General features: G+C 45.3%; 1 protein-coding gene and 1 long non-coding RNA gene across 4 annotated transcripts in view; one reads left to right on the top strand and one right to left on the bottom strand.

Annotated features, from left to right (window-relative positions):
• EZR (ezrin) overlaps positions 1-13606 on the bottom strand; it is a 50011-nt gene extending 36405 nt beyond the window's left edge. Inside the window, exons 1-2 of one of the 3 annotated variants that reach the window (XM_019749506.3) lie at positions 13346-13606; positions 12005-12090 (exon numbers count right to left, since the gene is read on the bottom strand). In XM_019749506.3, the coding sequence (XP_019605065.2) occupies positions 12005-12016 (12 nt within the window). In that variant the 5' untranslated portion in view covers positions 12017-12090; positions 13346-13606. Of the gene's footprint in view, positions 1-12004; positions 12091-12911; positions 12930-13017; positions 13156-13345 lie in introns of those variants that run through there. The other 2 variants (XM_019749487.3, XM_019749514.3) reach the window with 2 other exon arrangements.
• LOC109456958 (uncharacterized) lies at positions 13270-17253 on the top strand. The gene is made up of 3 exons (XR_016020110.1): positions 13270-13405; positions 15177-15241; positions 16576-17253. It is a non-coding gene; the product is annotated as an uncharacterized LOC109456958 (long non-coding RNA).
• Positions 17254-17645: the final 392 nt, after the last annotated feature.

Here is a 17645-nt window from a genome sequence, read left to right as displayed (position 1 = left end):
AACTTTTCTAGGAATCACGATGGGCGGTCACGCTATTTCCGAGCATATGAAGCCCTGAAAGTCACGAGGCCGGGGTGTTGCCAGTGTGAGCTGCCCTCTGATCGCCTGGTGCCTACCAGAGTCCCACATAACCAGCCCTGTGATGGTGCTATTTCCCTGGCAGGACAATGCAGGCTGGGATACAGATGGACTGATGCTTACAGCTAATGGAATGACTCTAAATGCCCTGGCGGTAGTAGCACCATCTATGAACACACAAAATTAACCCACCACCACCTATGCCTCAGGCTGTCATTATCCTTCCGGACTAAAACAGTCCTGCCTGCCTCCCATTCCTTCTAGATGGAAGTGTAACAAGGCAGTCACTGGGGAGTGTCTGCCTAAGATGCTAACTACTAATGAAAAGAAAGCTCCGAACTAGAGTTCAACGTCAAATGAGTCAACCGAACTCTTATAAACCACGCAGTTGTTAGCTTCTCCGTTCAGTTTAAGCCTGGGCCTTCTGTATTTGGTTTTAGGAAATGTGAGCAGAAACCCTAACTTGGAGGAATGGGGGCGGGTATGCCAGGCCCTGCTTAGCCCCTTATCCCAAGAGGGACACTGACGTCATTTAACAGAGAATTCAATATCACTTCAAGGAATTTTGACAGGAACTTTATCATGAAAATTAACTACACACCCCTCAGCTTCTTTTCTAAACGGCTCTCCTCCACCACCCTTAGGCTAAGCTTACAACTCAAAAGCTAAATTCTCAATATGCAGCAGGTAACAACAGGGCAGTGTATGAACAGGAAAGCTGGGGCTTGGAACTTTCAAGGAACATTTCCTTCAGGTATGTTATGTTACATTTTATGGATAGAGAGGACAAAATAAAAACGTAACGTTACATTACATTTTATATCATTTTTATGTTATCTAAATGGATGTAAGTAGAACAATTAAAATACTGACAAGGTGTAACTATTTTCTAAGGTGAGTAAATGGATTTGGTGGCTTGGTGAGAGGTGTGAAGTTACCCTAGTCTGACTACCTTCTTTTAAAGACTGAGGAAACTGAGGCCCAGAAAGGTCTATGTAACTTTTTCAACTTCTGGTAATCAGCTCTTAAAAATATTTATACTTGTACAGCTCTTAAATGTTATTTCTAAAGTTGTATCTTTCAATATAATCAATGGTTTTAAACTTTTGCAGTTTGAATTTCCAAATTCCAGGGTGAAAAATTACATAAAATTATGTATAAGGAGGAAGTGCCCAGATCAACTAATATTTATCCCAGAATTGCAAGAGCATGTAATGAAATCCCAAGTCTTTCTAAATAGCTTTTTGCCTCTTAAAGTAAGCCACTTCCTGCCCCCAAGACCCACTTCCTGTTAGGCTCCGCTGCTTCACAATACAAAAAAGCACAATACAAAAAGCGGACAAAGCAGCCCTGTTTGTACTCATTACAGCCGGAGAAAATCACGACCTTAGAGCTAGAAGGGAACTTTATGAACAGTCACATTAAAAAGAGGGTCAGTTCCCTCTACTAGAAAACTGGATTGGGAAGAGTTTGTACTGAGCCCTCCCCACGGATCACGGACTGCTTTTGGAAGAAGGAAACTGAGGCACTAAGAAACTGCCTCCGAGTGTCTGACAACAGGATCAGCACTCTTGGCACCCAAGTGCCAAGTCTGCGCTAAGCAGTAAGACTGGTGGGCATTTTCTTATCTGCCCACGTGAAAAATAGCATTTCTGATACCCATTAGTGTCCGTTTTTCAGCTCCTTCTGAGTCTGTAAGTAGAATTGACTTGTACACTGGGACTGACATATACTGGTTATTTTAACATGGGAATTAACTAGAATGCTTAGACACCACCTTACGTAGGAGAGGAAAAAAAACAATCAAAGAATGCTACATTCTGCGACAGAAACTATTCCGTTTCAGAAACACCAAAGACCTACATCCGTCTTCTTTCCCCACCTCAAGGCAGGCAAAGTAAGTTATCATTTGAGGTTGCTTTCTCCTTATCTAATAAGCTTGTTTCTGTAACATGTGATTTCAGTTTTACTAGATGTGTCATACATACTTCAGCACCAATTTAGTTCACTGAAAAGTGAGGTTAATTATATCCACAAACTTAGGAGCCCATAAAAGAGAAAAAAGTAAGGGACTGGGCCAACCAAGATGGCTACCACATGCCACAATGGTTTTCATGCTAGGCTCATAAGACACAGAAATTAAAGACCTATAGACTAAACTTCATTACCCCCTGGAATGCACTATTTTCTTTGTAAATGTAGAAGTCTGTCAAGAGCCTTTCCTTTCTAATCTAGTGGGGGGTGGAGGGAGCCTATGAGAGAATGAAAATGTCAAAACAACATAATTCCTTTGGTAATCTATTGTTTTAGGAAAGGACAGAGAAAAAAACCGTACTTAAACCTTGTGCCATTTCTGATACAAATCTTTGCCCCTAGTTAAGATCACATGTGCAGTAATATTTTGCAGTGTTAAAGAACATTTCTCCTGTAAGAAGCTTAGAAGAGATGTATCTGAACTTGACCCAAGTCTTTACTTTTGTCATCTATCAAATAGAGTAAGACCCAAATAGTTTTTTAATCCAAACTAAATGAGTAAACTTACAAAATTTGCTTGAATAAGCAACGTCCATAAAACTTATGCTTTTAAACCACCCTGTTTCTGAAATTATACTAAGTTGGAAAAAAAAAAAACTTCTTTAATTTATACTTTGTCACAATCAAGTATGTTACATGGGAACGAGATTATAATTATGTCCATAATTAGTTGATGGGAGCAAGAAGACCCAGCATGTACTTTATAATCCTGTCACCCACCGGACTCCTGCTACTCCTGCGGCTCTGGTCTGCTGCGTTTCCCTCAGGTCGGTCCTACCTCCTCCCACCCGGCCGCAGCCGCGGCCCCAGCCCCAGCGTAGACGGCATACACATTGAACTCTTAAAATGGCTGCATGAAATTGCACTCAGTAAGGCCCCATTTATTATGCTCAGTTCCAATTCTCAGCTCTGAGAATGCAGCTATTGAGACAATGACCTATTTCCAGCTGGGTCACAGCACTCTCCCTCCTCCCCCACTAAAAACAATCGTGGGAATGCAGAGTAAGAGTGGAACTAGTTGGGAACAGACAGTTGTGTGTTTCCAAGTCAACTGCAATTCTGATTAGAGATCTCCTTTAATAAAACATTATGTGGAGGGCAAGATGGTCCAGGTGGGATTTAATCAGTCATTCACTGATCAGAACACAAAAGGTCTCCCAAGAAACTGGTTCCAGCCCAGGCGTCCTACGAGAGCGCTCACCAGACCCAGGACCCAGCCCCAGGCAGGGCAGGTCCCCTGGAGCCAGTCCCAGCTTAGTCCAGGACTCCAGACCCCAGGGGACGGAGATGTCCCTTCCTACTGGCCCTCTCATGAGACTCAAGCATTTGGTGATTTGGAATCAAAACAGCATCTTTCCTTTTCACCCTTATAATGTGCTTTTAAAACAAACTTTTTATTTTGGAAAATTTGAAACATTCACAAAACTCGAGAAAACAGTACAATGAGCCCCCATGTACTTTTCACCCAGCTCTGACCATTAACTTTCTAGCATTCTTGAATCACCTACTTTTTCCACCAGTTTTTTTCAATTGTTGGCATACTTTAAGGCCATTACATGTATCATTTCACTTGTAAAAGCTTCCGTTTGTAGTCCTATCGACTTCACACACACACACACCCATACCACCATCATTTCCAACATAATTAAAAACTAGTCCTTAATAAAGTTCTATCAATATTCAATTTTCCCCCATTGCCTCAAAAATATCTTTTTACAGTTGATTTGTCCAAATCTGTTACGTACTTTGCAGCCTGTCTTCACACTGTATTTCCAAACTGCCCTGTTTGGCTAGTTTTTTAATAAACATCAAGTGTTACCCACCCTATCTGTCTCCCCATCTAAGTCCCACTTAATAGTCTCACCCAAATAGCAATGTATTATGTAAGCAGATACTTGAACAACAAGCAGCAGCATCCATAATTATTTAACCAAGGCAATGAAACACTTTAATAAGAATACTATACTAATATACATAATATTTGCATAAAGAGGTGGTGGTTCTAATCTAACTATTTATGTTCTATGCTTTCGCCAACTGATCTGTGGTTCAATTGGCTCTTTAAAAACATAAGGAACAGGTTGGATATCCTTCTAAGACGTGTTTTACAAGAAATCTATAGATGCAGTAATGGTGCAGTAGGCAAATTATTCAAAAAGAACAAATTTCCCTGAACCTCAGAGCCTGAGAAATGATGGAAGAATTTAAGTGGGATGGCAATTGATGACATGCTTATCACCAAACATATTTGCAAACAAGTTCTTGGAGAAATGTCATCCTGGCTCATTGTCCAATGCAAGAGTGACTGATCCAAAAACAAAAAACAGATTCAGAAGTCACTCTGCCCAGTGGTTTCAACTCTTCACCTAACGAAGAGTGAGTGAAAGAGTCAGTGCTTCTGCCTCGTGGCAAAACCTGGATGGAAACTGACAGCAGCTCTCCCATCATGCCCGACACTGTATTAGCTGTTTGAAAGTAGGTGTTTTCCCCTTTTTAGTCACCAATGTATTCCCAGGACCTAAAAACCTGACACATAGTAGGTACTCTATTTGTTGAATGAATGAATGAATTTTGTGGAGGGATGTGGGTGGTTTTCATTGTAGTAGGGTAAAATTTATTGCATTATTAGGCGAAGTCAGGAAAAAAAAAGAATGCCCATCATGAGACATGACAGTTGATTTAATCAGATTAAAATGTCGTAGTTACAAGCAGAGTTCCACATGTACTCTGCCCTCCGCGGTGAGGGAGGAGAGAGCCAGGCACAGGGCCAGGAGCGTCCCAGGGCTGTCCCTGCCCTGGCGGCCTCACCAGAACCTCCAAGGCAGGTCCCAGGATCTTGGTCCCAGGTGAGGAAGCAGGGCCGAGGCTGAGAAGCTCGCCCACGAGCACCCACTAAGAGGGGGCACATTTACCCACTTGGTCACCCTCTTTCCTTCTATTTATCTGTCAGTAAAGCAAGTTTGCTTCAGAAGCAGAGAACGATACCTCTCTCGCTTTTGCGGCCAGGGAAGAAGGCAAAGAAACAAGTATCTAACATTGTTACTGATAGAAATAAGTCCTATCAAACAAAATAAAGTGGGGGACAGGGTGTACAGTGAGGGAGGGCTCTATTTTAGACAGAGTGGTCCAAATTAGGGATTGAATTATAAAACCATCTATAGTTAGAAATTCATATACACACTATGGTAAGTCAAAAGTAAATTTTACGTTATCAGTGATAAAAAAAAAAAAAAAAGCAACTCATTTATGTAACACTCACCTTCCAACTCAAGTATCAGGTACAAGTTGCTTTCTTTTGGCATATACCAAAAAATCTGTTATTATACAATGACTTAGCAAGTGTGACACCAGATGCTACCACTTTCCCTATAGAAACAAGGGCCCTCCAGGACACCAGGCTTGTTTAAAATCTGACCTCAGCACCAACCATACCCGCTCCCTGGTGAGCTTTCCCACTCCTATCCAGGCTCAGAGCATGTGATTTTTTTTTTTTTTTAATTGGAACCAATGGAGTAGACTTGTTTCCAAATATTACTAGCTTAGTCATAAGATATAATAAATGCTTAACAATAATTATTTTTATCCTAAAGCAAGGGTTGGCAAATTTTTCCTAAGGGACAGATAAACATTTTGGGCTTTGAAGGCCATATTTGGTGTCTGTTGTATCTTATTGTTCTTGTTGTTTTAAACAACCTTTAAAAATATAAAAACTATTCCTACCTGGTAGCCCCATACAAAAACAGGCCACAGCCAGATTTGGCCTTGGCCAACCCCATCCTAAAGTAAAAACTACTCTTCATAATATCTGATACGACTTCTTTTATATATATAGACAGTTTTAAACTGATCTTTTCACAGACAAAAATAGAAAATTAGAATGTGGAAAGTGACTTCACACTTAGCACAAAGGTAAGCAAAATTTGATATATTTGGCTATTGCAGTTTGATCATCAGATGGTATTTGTTCCTTTGTTTTATCAATGAAAGTTGGATCAAGATCAGAAAATTTTCATTTTGCTTCTAAGCTTTGTTTTCTCAAATACATTAGATTAAAAAGATAATTATGTTAATGCAGATTTCCTTTGAAACACTATTACCTTTTATCTGTAAGATGTTAGATTTTTTAAACAAGAGCTTAGAGAATGGAATGCGAATCCTAATCAAAGGAAAACAGAACTGACTGCTGCTCCCTCTGCCCTGGTGCACTGGTGAGCGCCTATGCATCCAACACCCACCTGAGCGTCTCACCAGCTGGGAGCCCAGCCTTCCCGGGCTCTCCAGGCCACAATTAATCTTCTTCTGTATTTATCTCCATTGCAGAGCACTTACCATCCCGCACAGCAGTTCTTTAATTACCTACCTGACTCCCCTAGTAGACTGAGAATCCCTTAAAGGCAAAATCTGTCTTCCTTATTTTTATAAGTCCCAGCACCTAGCACCTAATGGCACACAACAGGGCTTCCCTACAAAGGAAGGAATCCATAGGCCCTACAAGAGGATTTTGACAACTGAAAGACACAGAGGATGAAAAGGAGATGAAGTCAGAGTGTTCCTTTTCAGTAAGTAACCCGAACATTTCACATGGCTGTTTTCCTTAGGTCTACTGACAAACTACCTGATTTGTAGCAACTTGGGAGCTAATACCCTTCACTTTAGCTACAGGTTACATTGAACAGTTTGTAAAAAGGACTTTGGGTGGGGGGGTGGGGGAAGTACACAAGAAATACATCAGGCTTACATAATACAGAAATACATAAAGATAAACTGTTTGAAGTTTATAGATATAAGCTTTGTCTCAGTTTATTTTATGTGACATTCTTTTCATTTAAAAACTTTACTCCCATTTTATAGATGACAAATTTCAGGACCACAAAAGTGAAATGGCTTGCCAAAGTACCAATAAATAGTCAATTATGAACCTTCTTTATATGGCTCTTTAGATTTTTATTTGGAAAAATTATGTACATTAATTATGTATGAAGCATTTTATTTTAATCAAAAGTCTCTAAGTCACCTTACAATGTTTCTTTTTCTTTTCTTTAAAAAAACTACTTGCAGATGGAAACCATGAAGTATTCTGAACTGAGCAATGAATTGCTTTGTATACCTGAAACCAATAAAAAAATAAAACTAAAAATAAATAAACTATTTACAGAAAGTCTAGAATGGGATCGTTATTCTTTACGTCCACACGCGTGGATCGTAAGTATGTCAGAAGGAAAATAATGCAGCCTTCTGGTCTCTTCAGTAAATACTCCATATTTAATTAGTAGTGGCAAACATAGTGCTTAAATTAAAAACTAATTGGAGTATTTGGGGAACCCATAGGGATAACTCAAAATGCATTCACTGCTGTCGAAAGCAGGCTGTGAATTTTATTGCTTCAGATTAGAGCTGAAATGTCTAAATACTGTAGGAAGGCCGGCGTATTGAATCATGCTAAGAATCCCCAAATTGCCGATACACGAAACTTTGTATAAGTAAACCGGAATAGTATTTTTTAGGACAGTACCTAACAAGAGAGGTCAGTGAGAACTGAGTGAAAAGAAAGGAAGAGAAATGGGTTCCTGCTTCCCCGCCTTTCTCGTCTCCCCTCTAAAAACAAAGAAAGCCAAAATGTGAGGGCCCAGTGGTCACAGCCAGATTAAGCTCTGCAACTGGACTCCCTGTAGAGAGCAGCTCAAATCAGAGAGATGCTATCATACATCTTTGCTGGCCTTGTCTTTCTGGAGTTTGATACCCATCCAGCTATCTCCTTTTTCCCACCCCACCCACATTCCAAATACCAGCGATGGCACCCACGGCGTTCAAGCTGAACTTTATTGAACTTGAAGGTGACTGTGCATCCACTCCCGAGCTCTCAGAGTGAGAGCGTCCACCTGAATGGATGCTCTGGGACCACAATGGGCTTTGCTGCTCCCTCAACACACCATATATAACTCTGGTCTCTGCCACACAGCCACCAGATTCAACCCCATAGAGGGGGCTTCATTGTACTGCTGGGGTCCAAGAGAAAAGAATACATGAAGTCCACCCTCTTCCTATGAAATCGGCAGTTCCCAAACTCTGGGGTGCATCAGAACCATCTGGGGAGCTTCTTTAAAGCACAGGGACTCAGCCTACCTACCTGCAGGGATGGAGATTCAGCAGTGCTATGTGGGACCCAGGAGTCTGTAAGTCTCTAATCGTGTGCACCAAGGTTTGGGAACAACACACTAAATTAATCCTAACTTTTAACTTTGTGTGTGTAGTGTGTACATACACTCAGGAGAAACATAAGAAGCTGCCGGATGATTTTTAGTTTATGTGGACCTAGAGATACTATAGTTTAAAAAGTCTGGTACTTGTATATATTTTAGGAGGCAGTAGTTACAATTATGAAAGAAAGCAAGGACTTTTTCTCAGCAATCACAGTTACAAATTTATTAACAACCTGTAGAAACCAAACCCTCAACCTTCCCTCCTATACCTGGTCCTTGTCCAGGCTCCTTACCTCAGAGAATGGCACTGCCATCCATCCAGTTATGCCAGCCAGGCACTGGAAGTCGGCTGACACCGCCCTCTGCCCCTGCACGTCCATCACCAAGCTTAGCTCCCAAATACACCCACTGTTCCCCATGTGTACCACCTACACCACCTTGGTCCAAGCTAGCACCACCCTTACCACGGCTACTCCGAGTCTCCCATCTCTATCCCTGCCACCCCTGCCTCCTACCGATTCTCATATTGCAGCTGCAGCGACCTTTCAAAAGGCAGATCTGAACAGGCCACCTCCTGCCATTCAAAACCCTTCTGTGCTTCTTCCCGAGTTAAGCCCCCAAAATGCCTGCATGTGGCCTACAAGGAAGGCTCTGCAGAGCTGACTGGCTTCCCTCTTGCCATGCTGGTCTTCACTGGGAACCCTGAACTCATCCTGCTCCCTCCACAGCAGGGCAGGGCCTCTGCACAGGCTGTTCCCTGCCTCCCTCCTTCATCCAGTGAAGGCCTCTCCATTCTTTACATAGCTCAGCAGTCATCACCTCCTGGGAGCCCTCCTCACCTCCCTGACTAGCACTCCCCCAACCAAGACCAGCACACATCATTAGATACACGCAAGTTATTCTAGGACTATCGTCTGTCCCCCTCACCAGACTGGAAAGCCATGACAAGGACTATTTCTGTGTCAGCTCATCTCAGTAGCCTCAACATCCAGCATATAACAGTCAACACCCACTGAGCTAAAGGACAAATGTACAGAACAGACTCATTGTGCTTTAGTGTGAGAATGACAAATGACTAATCCCAGCCAGCACTTCTCACTGCCACGTGGGAAAACCTTAGCCACCTAACTGACCATCTGCCCATGGTGAGGAAGGAGGGATGTACAGAAAATAGATCCCGTGTGTCCTCAGTTGGTGAGAGGGATGGAAAATGTATCAGTATATTCAGTAAATTCTGTCCCTATTAAAATACATAGTGGAAAAGGCTACGTATTCCCAGAGAGCCAAAGTAATCTCAGGAATTATCCTAAAATTCAGCACAGGGTAGAATTTTGAACACACTTTCAGAGTTTCTCACTGAAGGGAAAATATACTTGTATTTTAGAAACTTCCGTACTGACACAGGAAAGGCTAAGGCAACACTGGAGCCACTTGCAGGCAGCTCAGTTCTAAACTCCTCAGAAAACAGCTTCAAGTAAGGCCACACCCTTTTCACTCCTAAACTTGCCGCAGTGGTTTTCCTTTACATGCCTCCTGCCTCCTTTCCATCACAATGAAGACAGCGAGTGGGGGGATGGAAGGAGCACCGCAAGTCACCCAGAACCCTGGCCCTAATTCAACTCACATGAAGAAAGGCTTACATGAATGTATTTTACATGGCAAAATCTCCGAAAACCACCAGCCCCGAAAAGGGGGCAGGTACGGAATTTCCCAAGTGGCTCAGCTAAAAGATGACCTCGCAACATGTTTGGATATTGTCACTGTAGATATCACATAGTCTTTCAAAACGTGCCTCTGGTTATCGGGACCGTAACATACAAGCTGATGGCTACTATCATCCCGTAACAGTTTAATAATGAGCTTCATTTTGTCAGAAAAACATTTTCTAAGTTTCTGATCCATCATAAAAGACCTTTAAAGCAAAATGAAATTCAAATGTACCTGCCATAAGAAATTGCCTTAAAAATGAAGACTATTCTGACACATGCTACAAAATGGATGACCCTTGAGGACATCGTGCTGAGCGAAATGAGCCAGACCTAAAAGGACAAATACTGTGTGATTCCACTTATATGAGGTCCCTAGAGGAGTCAAATTCATAGAGACAGGAGTGGTTGCCAGGGCCTGGAGAGGTGGGGTTGGTTAGTGTTTAATAGGTAGAGTTTCCGTTTGGGAAGATGATACCTATATTTTAGTACAATTAAAAAAAAAAAAGACATTTAGAGTTCATGATGAGAAATGAGAAAGAAAAGCGTGCCTGGAAACTGGTTTACTGACTTGTTTCTGAGGGACATGTTAAAAGCTGAATTCTGAGTCTTTTCTTTCAGTGAAATAAAGAAAACCACACCTTGACCACTGCCCTGCATATAGCTCGCGACAGGGGGCTGTGTCCTGAGTAAGGGATTGTATTTAGGTCAGTTTTGTATCACAGGCATTGAAAAGCCTGGAGGTCACGTGCCACTTGCAAGTTTGAATTGAAAAGAATTTTGTGTAGGAAAAGAATTTTCTGCATCATGAATGAATCATCTTGATGATGGATGTAACTTAAGCAAAAACTACACTGGCTTCTGAATCTATTACCATATTAACATCGTAACTTATTTAACCTAACAGTAAAACAAGACTTTATTAAAAACTCCTTTTAAAGAATCCTACGTTTAATGGTAAAAAAAGCACATAAGCACTGACTACAGAACTTGTTTGTAAAACTAGAAAGAAATTTCACACCTATTTCATTGCAATTTTTAATGAATCCAGACATTTTCTCCACCATGATTCACAATTCAATCTGAAAATTGAGAATCCTCTTCCCGATGTCTAGTCACTGCTAAAGCTGGTGGAATATATACAACTTTCTCAGAAATGCCCATCATAAAGAAGCTGCCCTGTTCCCACAACTTAAATGAAAGCCAAAACACCCCAGGCCTGACCAGCAACCTGAGACGGCCACATATTCAGATTCAAGGGGGCAGAGGTGCCGGCAAGCAGCCCTCTAGTAGGCTGATGTTTATGGGGTGTATAGCAGCAGGAGTGCACGGCCAGAGAGAGCAGCAGAGAGGCTGCTTATCAAACTCCAGGACTGCCTTCCTTCATCTGCAATTCAAGTCCATTACTAAACCTCTTTTCGAGATAGGAATCCTGCTGCACTAGCAAATTCCCGGGGTAATAGAACACAGCCTCACAGGCCTGGGGTAAGACGAATGCCCGCCACAAAGACTGTCTCCTCTGCCAGATGCCCTGTAAAGCGCCAAAGGGAGATTTGGGGTGCATTTGGTTCCGGACACTTGCATGGACTCGGGGTTGCTGTCCGTCATCGGAAGCCACCTGGCTCTCCCAGCGATTCAGACAACTGTTCAAGAACCTTCCAAGTTGCATTAGAATACTTTTAAAACAAACCGAAGCAGTGCCAAAAGGATTCCAATTTTTATAAAAGCCCGTAACTACTGGAAGGGGGAAGGGAAGAGCAAACAAAGACTAGAGAAAAGCATCATCACCGTGTTTTCTTCAGGAGTTCCACGGAAGGACCAACAAATAACAGCGGGGACAATTTTTCACTCCTGCCCTCTTGTCGGTTTAAAACAGAACCTCGCCCTACAAAGAGCTGTCCCAGGAAACCACCCCCCAACCCCCGGTAACTGCGCTCGAAAATAAAACCCGAAGGTCCGACCCAGCCCAGAAACTGGGTGACTTACTGGTTTCGGCATTTTCGGTTCCTGGTGGGTTTTCCTCAATCCTCTGGAAACAAGTCGCCAGCAGCAGCTGAGACGGCTCTCGGGACCTGGAGGCAGAGGAAACCCTTCAGAGCGCACAGTCCTCTTCTTCCCGCCGCCGCGCCGGGAGACTCCGCGCCCGCCCAGCGCGCTGCTGCTTAAGAACCGGCCGGGCGGGCGCCGGGATGAGTCACCGCCCAACCTGCAATTACCGCGGGCCGGGCGGCGGGCCCTGCAGGAGGGGCCGGGCCGGCGGGGAGGGGGCGTGCGCCAAGAGGGTGCAGGGCGCGGGACCTGGGCGGCCGCCCCTGCGGGGAGGAGACGCGGTCGCGGAGGCCGGCGGGGAGGCGGGGTGGGGGGCCCGAGGGCCGGGGCGGGGACGCGGAAGCGGCCGGGGGTGGGGGTCCACCGAGGTACGTCTCGGGGCTTCCAGGAAGCCAGCGGGGAGCCCAGCAGACAGCAAGTTTCACTTTGTGGAGCAACCGTTTGCCCCAAGGCTGAAACCGCAACCGTCAAGCCTTTGAGAAACACTTTTTAAAAATTGTCCCCGCCCGGCCGAGCGAGGCGGGAGGGGCAAGGGCAGGGGCGCGTCCACGCAGCCCCGGCTCCGCTGGCACTTCGGGAGGGGGACCGAAGGGCACTAGTGGAAACAGGAAGGTCGCGGAGCCGCCGGCGCAACCACACTAGCAGGTTCAGCTCTACCTGCCGTTTATTTGGGCCGAACAGGAGAAACCTGCGCTGAGGGCTGGGCGGGGACCCCACCGGCCCTACACCCTGGGATCCCGAGACCCCGAGCCCGGTCGGCAGTGGGGTGAGCCAGGTTCCCCTCGGGACCACCAGCCCGGGGACCGAGCTCGGTCCTCCCCTCCGCCGGGCCGGCCCGCCACACCTGTCGGCGAGTCCCGGCCACTGTTCCCCCCGCGGAGCGCGCGCCGAGAACACCCGGGCGGGGCCCGACCCGTCCGCCCGCGACGCCCGCCGCTCGCCCGGCTCACCCGCGACGCCTGCAGAGGCAGAGATCCGCTGCGCTCCCCAGCTGTCGGTGCGTCCGCGCTATGTGCCCGCGGCCCGCGCTCCCGACTGTCCCCGGAGGGGCGGGGTCCCGGGGCCGCGCCCCCTGCCGCCGCGCCCGCCCGACCTGAGAGGTGCGCCCGCGCGCAAGATGGCTGCGGCCACCGCCCGCGCCCCGGGACACCCTCCGCCTCCCACTCGCCCCGCCCGTGGGGCGCCCCCGAGGGTCTCGCAGACCCGGTTGGGGACGTATTCTGTCTCCTACACGCTCCTCTTCCTCTCTCCGAAGTAAGGACCGTTTCCTTTTCGTACCTGTCCCTTTGCCCTTGGAGGAGAACTTTGCCCAATTTGGTTCAACTCCTCATTGCAGATGTAAGTTGTGAGACTCCCTCCTCCACAGCAAACAGAGGGAAATCAAGAAAATGTCAATAAACCTGGAGGACTGGCTGCCACGGGGGAAGTACTGAGCCCTTCTGGGGTGGGGCTGCCGCGTGGTTAGGTCATGTTGTCGTCCTTGCACGGGGACCGAGGCGGGTTCTGAGAACCTGGAGCCTGGAGCGGCCTTATCCGGCTGTTGTGTCTCGGCGCACGTGGCGGGCCAGCGTTGGCGTTCGGATTCGGCCAAGGACACCGCGTTGAGGACTCTATCGCCGAACGCCCTCCTTAAAGGACACACTGTAGTCTCGTTTGACTTGACTAGCACAAAGCTATAGCAAAAATCTCTGTAAGGAGAAAGTCTAGTAATTATTTAAACTTTTATTATTATTTTTTTGCAAATGGTTCTTAGGAATTTTTAAAAACACACAAAGACCCATGTACTTTAGTGGCCAGTAGGATTTGGTGCACAGTAATTAAAAGAGCTGGCTTTAGAGCAGTCCATCTCAAAGCGTGGCCCAGACTAGCAGCAGCAGCAGCCCCTGAGAATTTGCAGAAATGGAAATTCACAGGTATTGCCCCAAACCCAGGGAATCAGAAGCGCTGTAGCTGGGGCCAAGCAGTAGGGATCTTCAAGCCCTTCAGGTGATTGTGGTGTAGACTAAGTGTTGAGACCTGAGCTCCTGAATTCCTTTTCCCGGACTCACCAATAACCCTGTGTGAGCTGAGATAGTTATTTAACTCCTTTGTGCTTTAGTTTTCTCAGCCGTAAAATAGCGTAATTATGGCACTTATTTCATAGGGTTGCTAATGAGGATTAAAGGAGTTAATAGATGTAAGATACCTAGAACAGTGCCTGGCACATATTAAGAACTCAAATCTACCCGGGTACAAAGTAACCAATGACGTTGGGCAAAGTACCAAACTCACAATTTGTGGAATGGAGATATACTCGTGTTTCCCCAAAAATAAGACCTAGCCGGACCATCAGCTCTAATGCGTCGTTTGGAGCAAAAATTAATATAAGACCCGGCCTTTATTTAATGTAAGTCCGGGTCTTATATTAATTTTTGCTCCAAAAGATGTATTAGAGCTGATGATCCGGCTAGGCCTTATTTTCGGGGAAACACGGTAGCAGCAGCCTCCTACAGAGGCTTGTAGGGATTAAATGAGAAAAGGCATGTGTGGGGACAGAGCCAGGAGTGCAGTTTCCAGGCTCTCAGCCTCAGGTGGAAAGGTGCTGGCTCAGGTAGTAAGTGGCCATCAACTGTGATGGGATGGCCATCAGCTGTGGCTAGTTGGCTGTCAGCTGTAACCAGTGAGTCATTGGCCCCTAATATAACTGCCGTGGCCACGCTAGCAGAAAATGGGGGCTACCAAGAAGATGGTGGCTGAGCTAGCAAGAGTGAATTGCAGTTAGCACAATGGATTACAGCTAGCAAGTGAGGTGGGTTGGCAGAGACAAGTGGACGGCAGGTTGCGGATAGTGTGGCGCCTGCTTCCTGTGTCTCCAGCCCAGCCGCCAGCAAGAATATAGTGGTATGACTCCCCTACCTATGTCTCTGTGGGTGTTCCTTTTTTTGCCTCACCATATCCTGCGTTCTTATGTGGGGAGCGGGAGCAGAGACCCCGCATGACACCCCACGTGACAGCATGCAAAGTGCTTAGCACAATGTGGTCCTCCTGCTAATGCCTGACCTGTCACAGGAGCAGACTGCTTCTGGGGTACAGGTTGTCAGTCGGCACCTGTGATCGTCTCCCGCTGCAGGTCCAGGGCGTTTCAGAGTTCCAGGTGAAGAGGAAGGCCTTTCCTGAGATTTCATCCTCTATTTGGTAAGTCTGTTCCCTCTGAAAGACTGACTGACTGTTTTTATTAAAATGAAGATATATATAGTCACGGGGTATGGAGTACAGCATAGGGAATAGAGTCTGTGGAATTGTAACAGCTAGGGGTAATAGATTGGAGGAGGAGATTATCACTTTGTGAGGGGTGTAAATGTGTAACTAGTACATTGTTTTGTACACCTGAAACTAATAAACTAAATTTAAAAAAGAAGATATAAAGATAAACGCTATAGGAAGGAAACTATGAAAGATATGTAAGTAACCTACAGTATAATGGTTTAGTTTGGACATGTTACTCCTAGGACAATCTATCTTCACCTCTTATCACAGCCTGGAGCCTCATTAGCCATTTTTGGTCCAACTCTGCTGATAGTATATGCTTCCAATCTTTTATCTCCATATACCGTCTTCTAAACTGGATGTTTGGAATAGCAGTGGCCCATGACCTAAACTTCTGAACTTTACCCTTCAGGGAAATGCTGAAAAATGAATTGGTCTATGGCAGTGTGGTAAAAACGAAAAGATCAGTTTCAGAATCAAATAGAGCTACATCTGAATTCTAGTCCCAGCACTTACAGGCTGGGCACTTTGGGCGAGTCTCAACCTGACTAAGCTCCCACCTCTTCATCTGAAGAATTAGGATGAGAATGTATATTTCATGGTGTTCTTGTGTCGCTGAGTCATGTAGTGGGATCATTTAACTTAATCAAGTTCAACTTATGAGTATACTTTTCTTCCATAAGTTAAAAGAGTAGAAAGTCCCATGTGTCCCACATTACGGTAAGCATTACACATTACATTTGCATGCTACTACACAGGGTCCCCCCCAAGAAAACCATTTATACTGTATCTTATGAGTGTTTTAGGGGATTTTCCAAGGGTAATTTATTTTCACCTGACTTTAGAACCTAACCCTCCCCCACACACACACCCCTCCCACCCCTACCCTCTAACACACACAGAAGATTGAACTCCAAGGAATCTACGAGACTGGCTTAGGACAGCGGTATTGCAGCTTTGATGTGCATTAGCATTACTCCTGGGGCTCCCTCTAGGAATTAGGGCTCAATAAGTCTCGGGTGAACTGCTTCAGTATGATGGTAATGGCGTTTGGGGGCAGGGAGGGGGACACTGGCAGAAAGACTTGATTTTGTTACATCTTTAATAAATCTCCAGGCTAGTCTGACGTACACCAAAATTTGAGAACCCCTGGTTTCAGGTATGGCAGGATCCTAACACATATTACTTACCTTGTCTCTCCTTTCTTCTTTTGTGAAGTTATTCCCCTGTATTTGTAAGTCATGGTTTTGTTCACGTTTCAGAATCAATGCCGTGGGAGGACGTGATGGAAACCTGGAGCCAGGAGTTTTGGATACCCTTCTCTGCTTGCCTTTGGACTAGCTCCTGCCCATGAACAACTCGCTGCTTGTTTCAGGGTTGGAGTTTTTCAGCTAGAGGAGGGAAATCATGTGTCGACACGTGAGGCTGGTAAAAGGCAGTGGGGAAGTGCTGGGAGTTCTTCAGGCAGGTGACACCGAAGTGAGGTAGGGCGGCCCTCAAGGTACCTGCAGACCCGGCGGCAAGGATGAGAAGCGTCTGGCACGGATCATCCACTTTCCCTGACTGCAGGCCTCCTATCAGATCACCTGGGAGCCTGTCTCCACGCTGGGGCCAGGTGCATTTCAACCCATATAGAAAAGCTCACAAAGAGTATGATAATCTCTAGCCTTGGTCACTTCAAAAGAACAATCAAGAGACAGTGGGGAACTATGTGGAGTACTCCAGGCAAAAGAAGGATTTGGGGTGTTTTGAGGACTGAATAACCTTGGTGGACTATCTGGAGGACAGGGAGAATGAGGCCCCTAGGAAAGCTACACGGAGGCCTCAGCTGCAGGAGTCATGTCTTAGTAAGCTGAGTGGTGGTCCACAGTGCCCTGTACAGCACCCTTTGTACCTTTTTGTGGGTCTGAAATATTTCATAATAAAGATTTAAAATATGACATTGGATAAGGTTTTCATTGGCACACATGATCGTTAGAGAGCTAAGTCAGCATTTTACGTAATCTTTTAAAGTTCCATGAACTCTGTATGCAAATCCCTGATACGATTTACCTTTCTTTTCTGCCCTGTGGAGGGGTGACCAGTCCGGGCAGTGTGGGTGACAGAATGAATAAGGACTCACACAGCCTGACAGGTAGCTGCTCTGCCTCGTGTCCAGCATTAACTTTTAAGGGTCTTCAGAGCACAGTAAGTTAGAAGGAGCTTCTTGGTACTATTTTATATAATTTGAATCCACTAAGGAGAATTCTGGCCACTAGGTGTTCTATTTTAATTGTTTCCTTGGTTTTTAATTTATGTAAATAACCATAATAGTTCTTTCTGTAAAGGAGTA

The sequence above is a fragment of the Rhinolophus sinicus genome, chromosome 2 (genome assembly GCF_057876585.1).
Source record: "Rhinolophus sinicus isolate RSI-liver-muscle chromosome 2, RSI-T2T, whole genome shotgun sequence".
NCBI lineage: Eukaryota > Metazoa > Chordata > Mammalia > Chiroptera > Rhinolophidae > Rhinolophus > Rhinolophus sinicus.
Note: the sequence above shows the minus strand (reverse complement) of the source record. Positions and strands in the feature narration are given on the sequence as shown.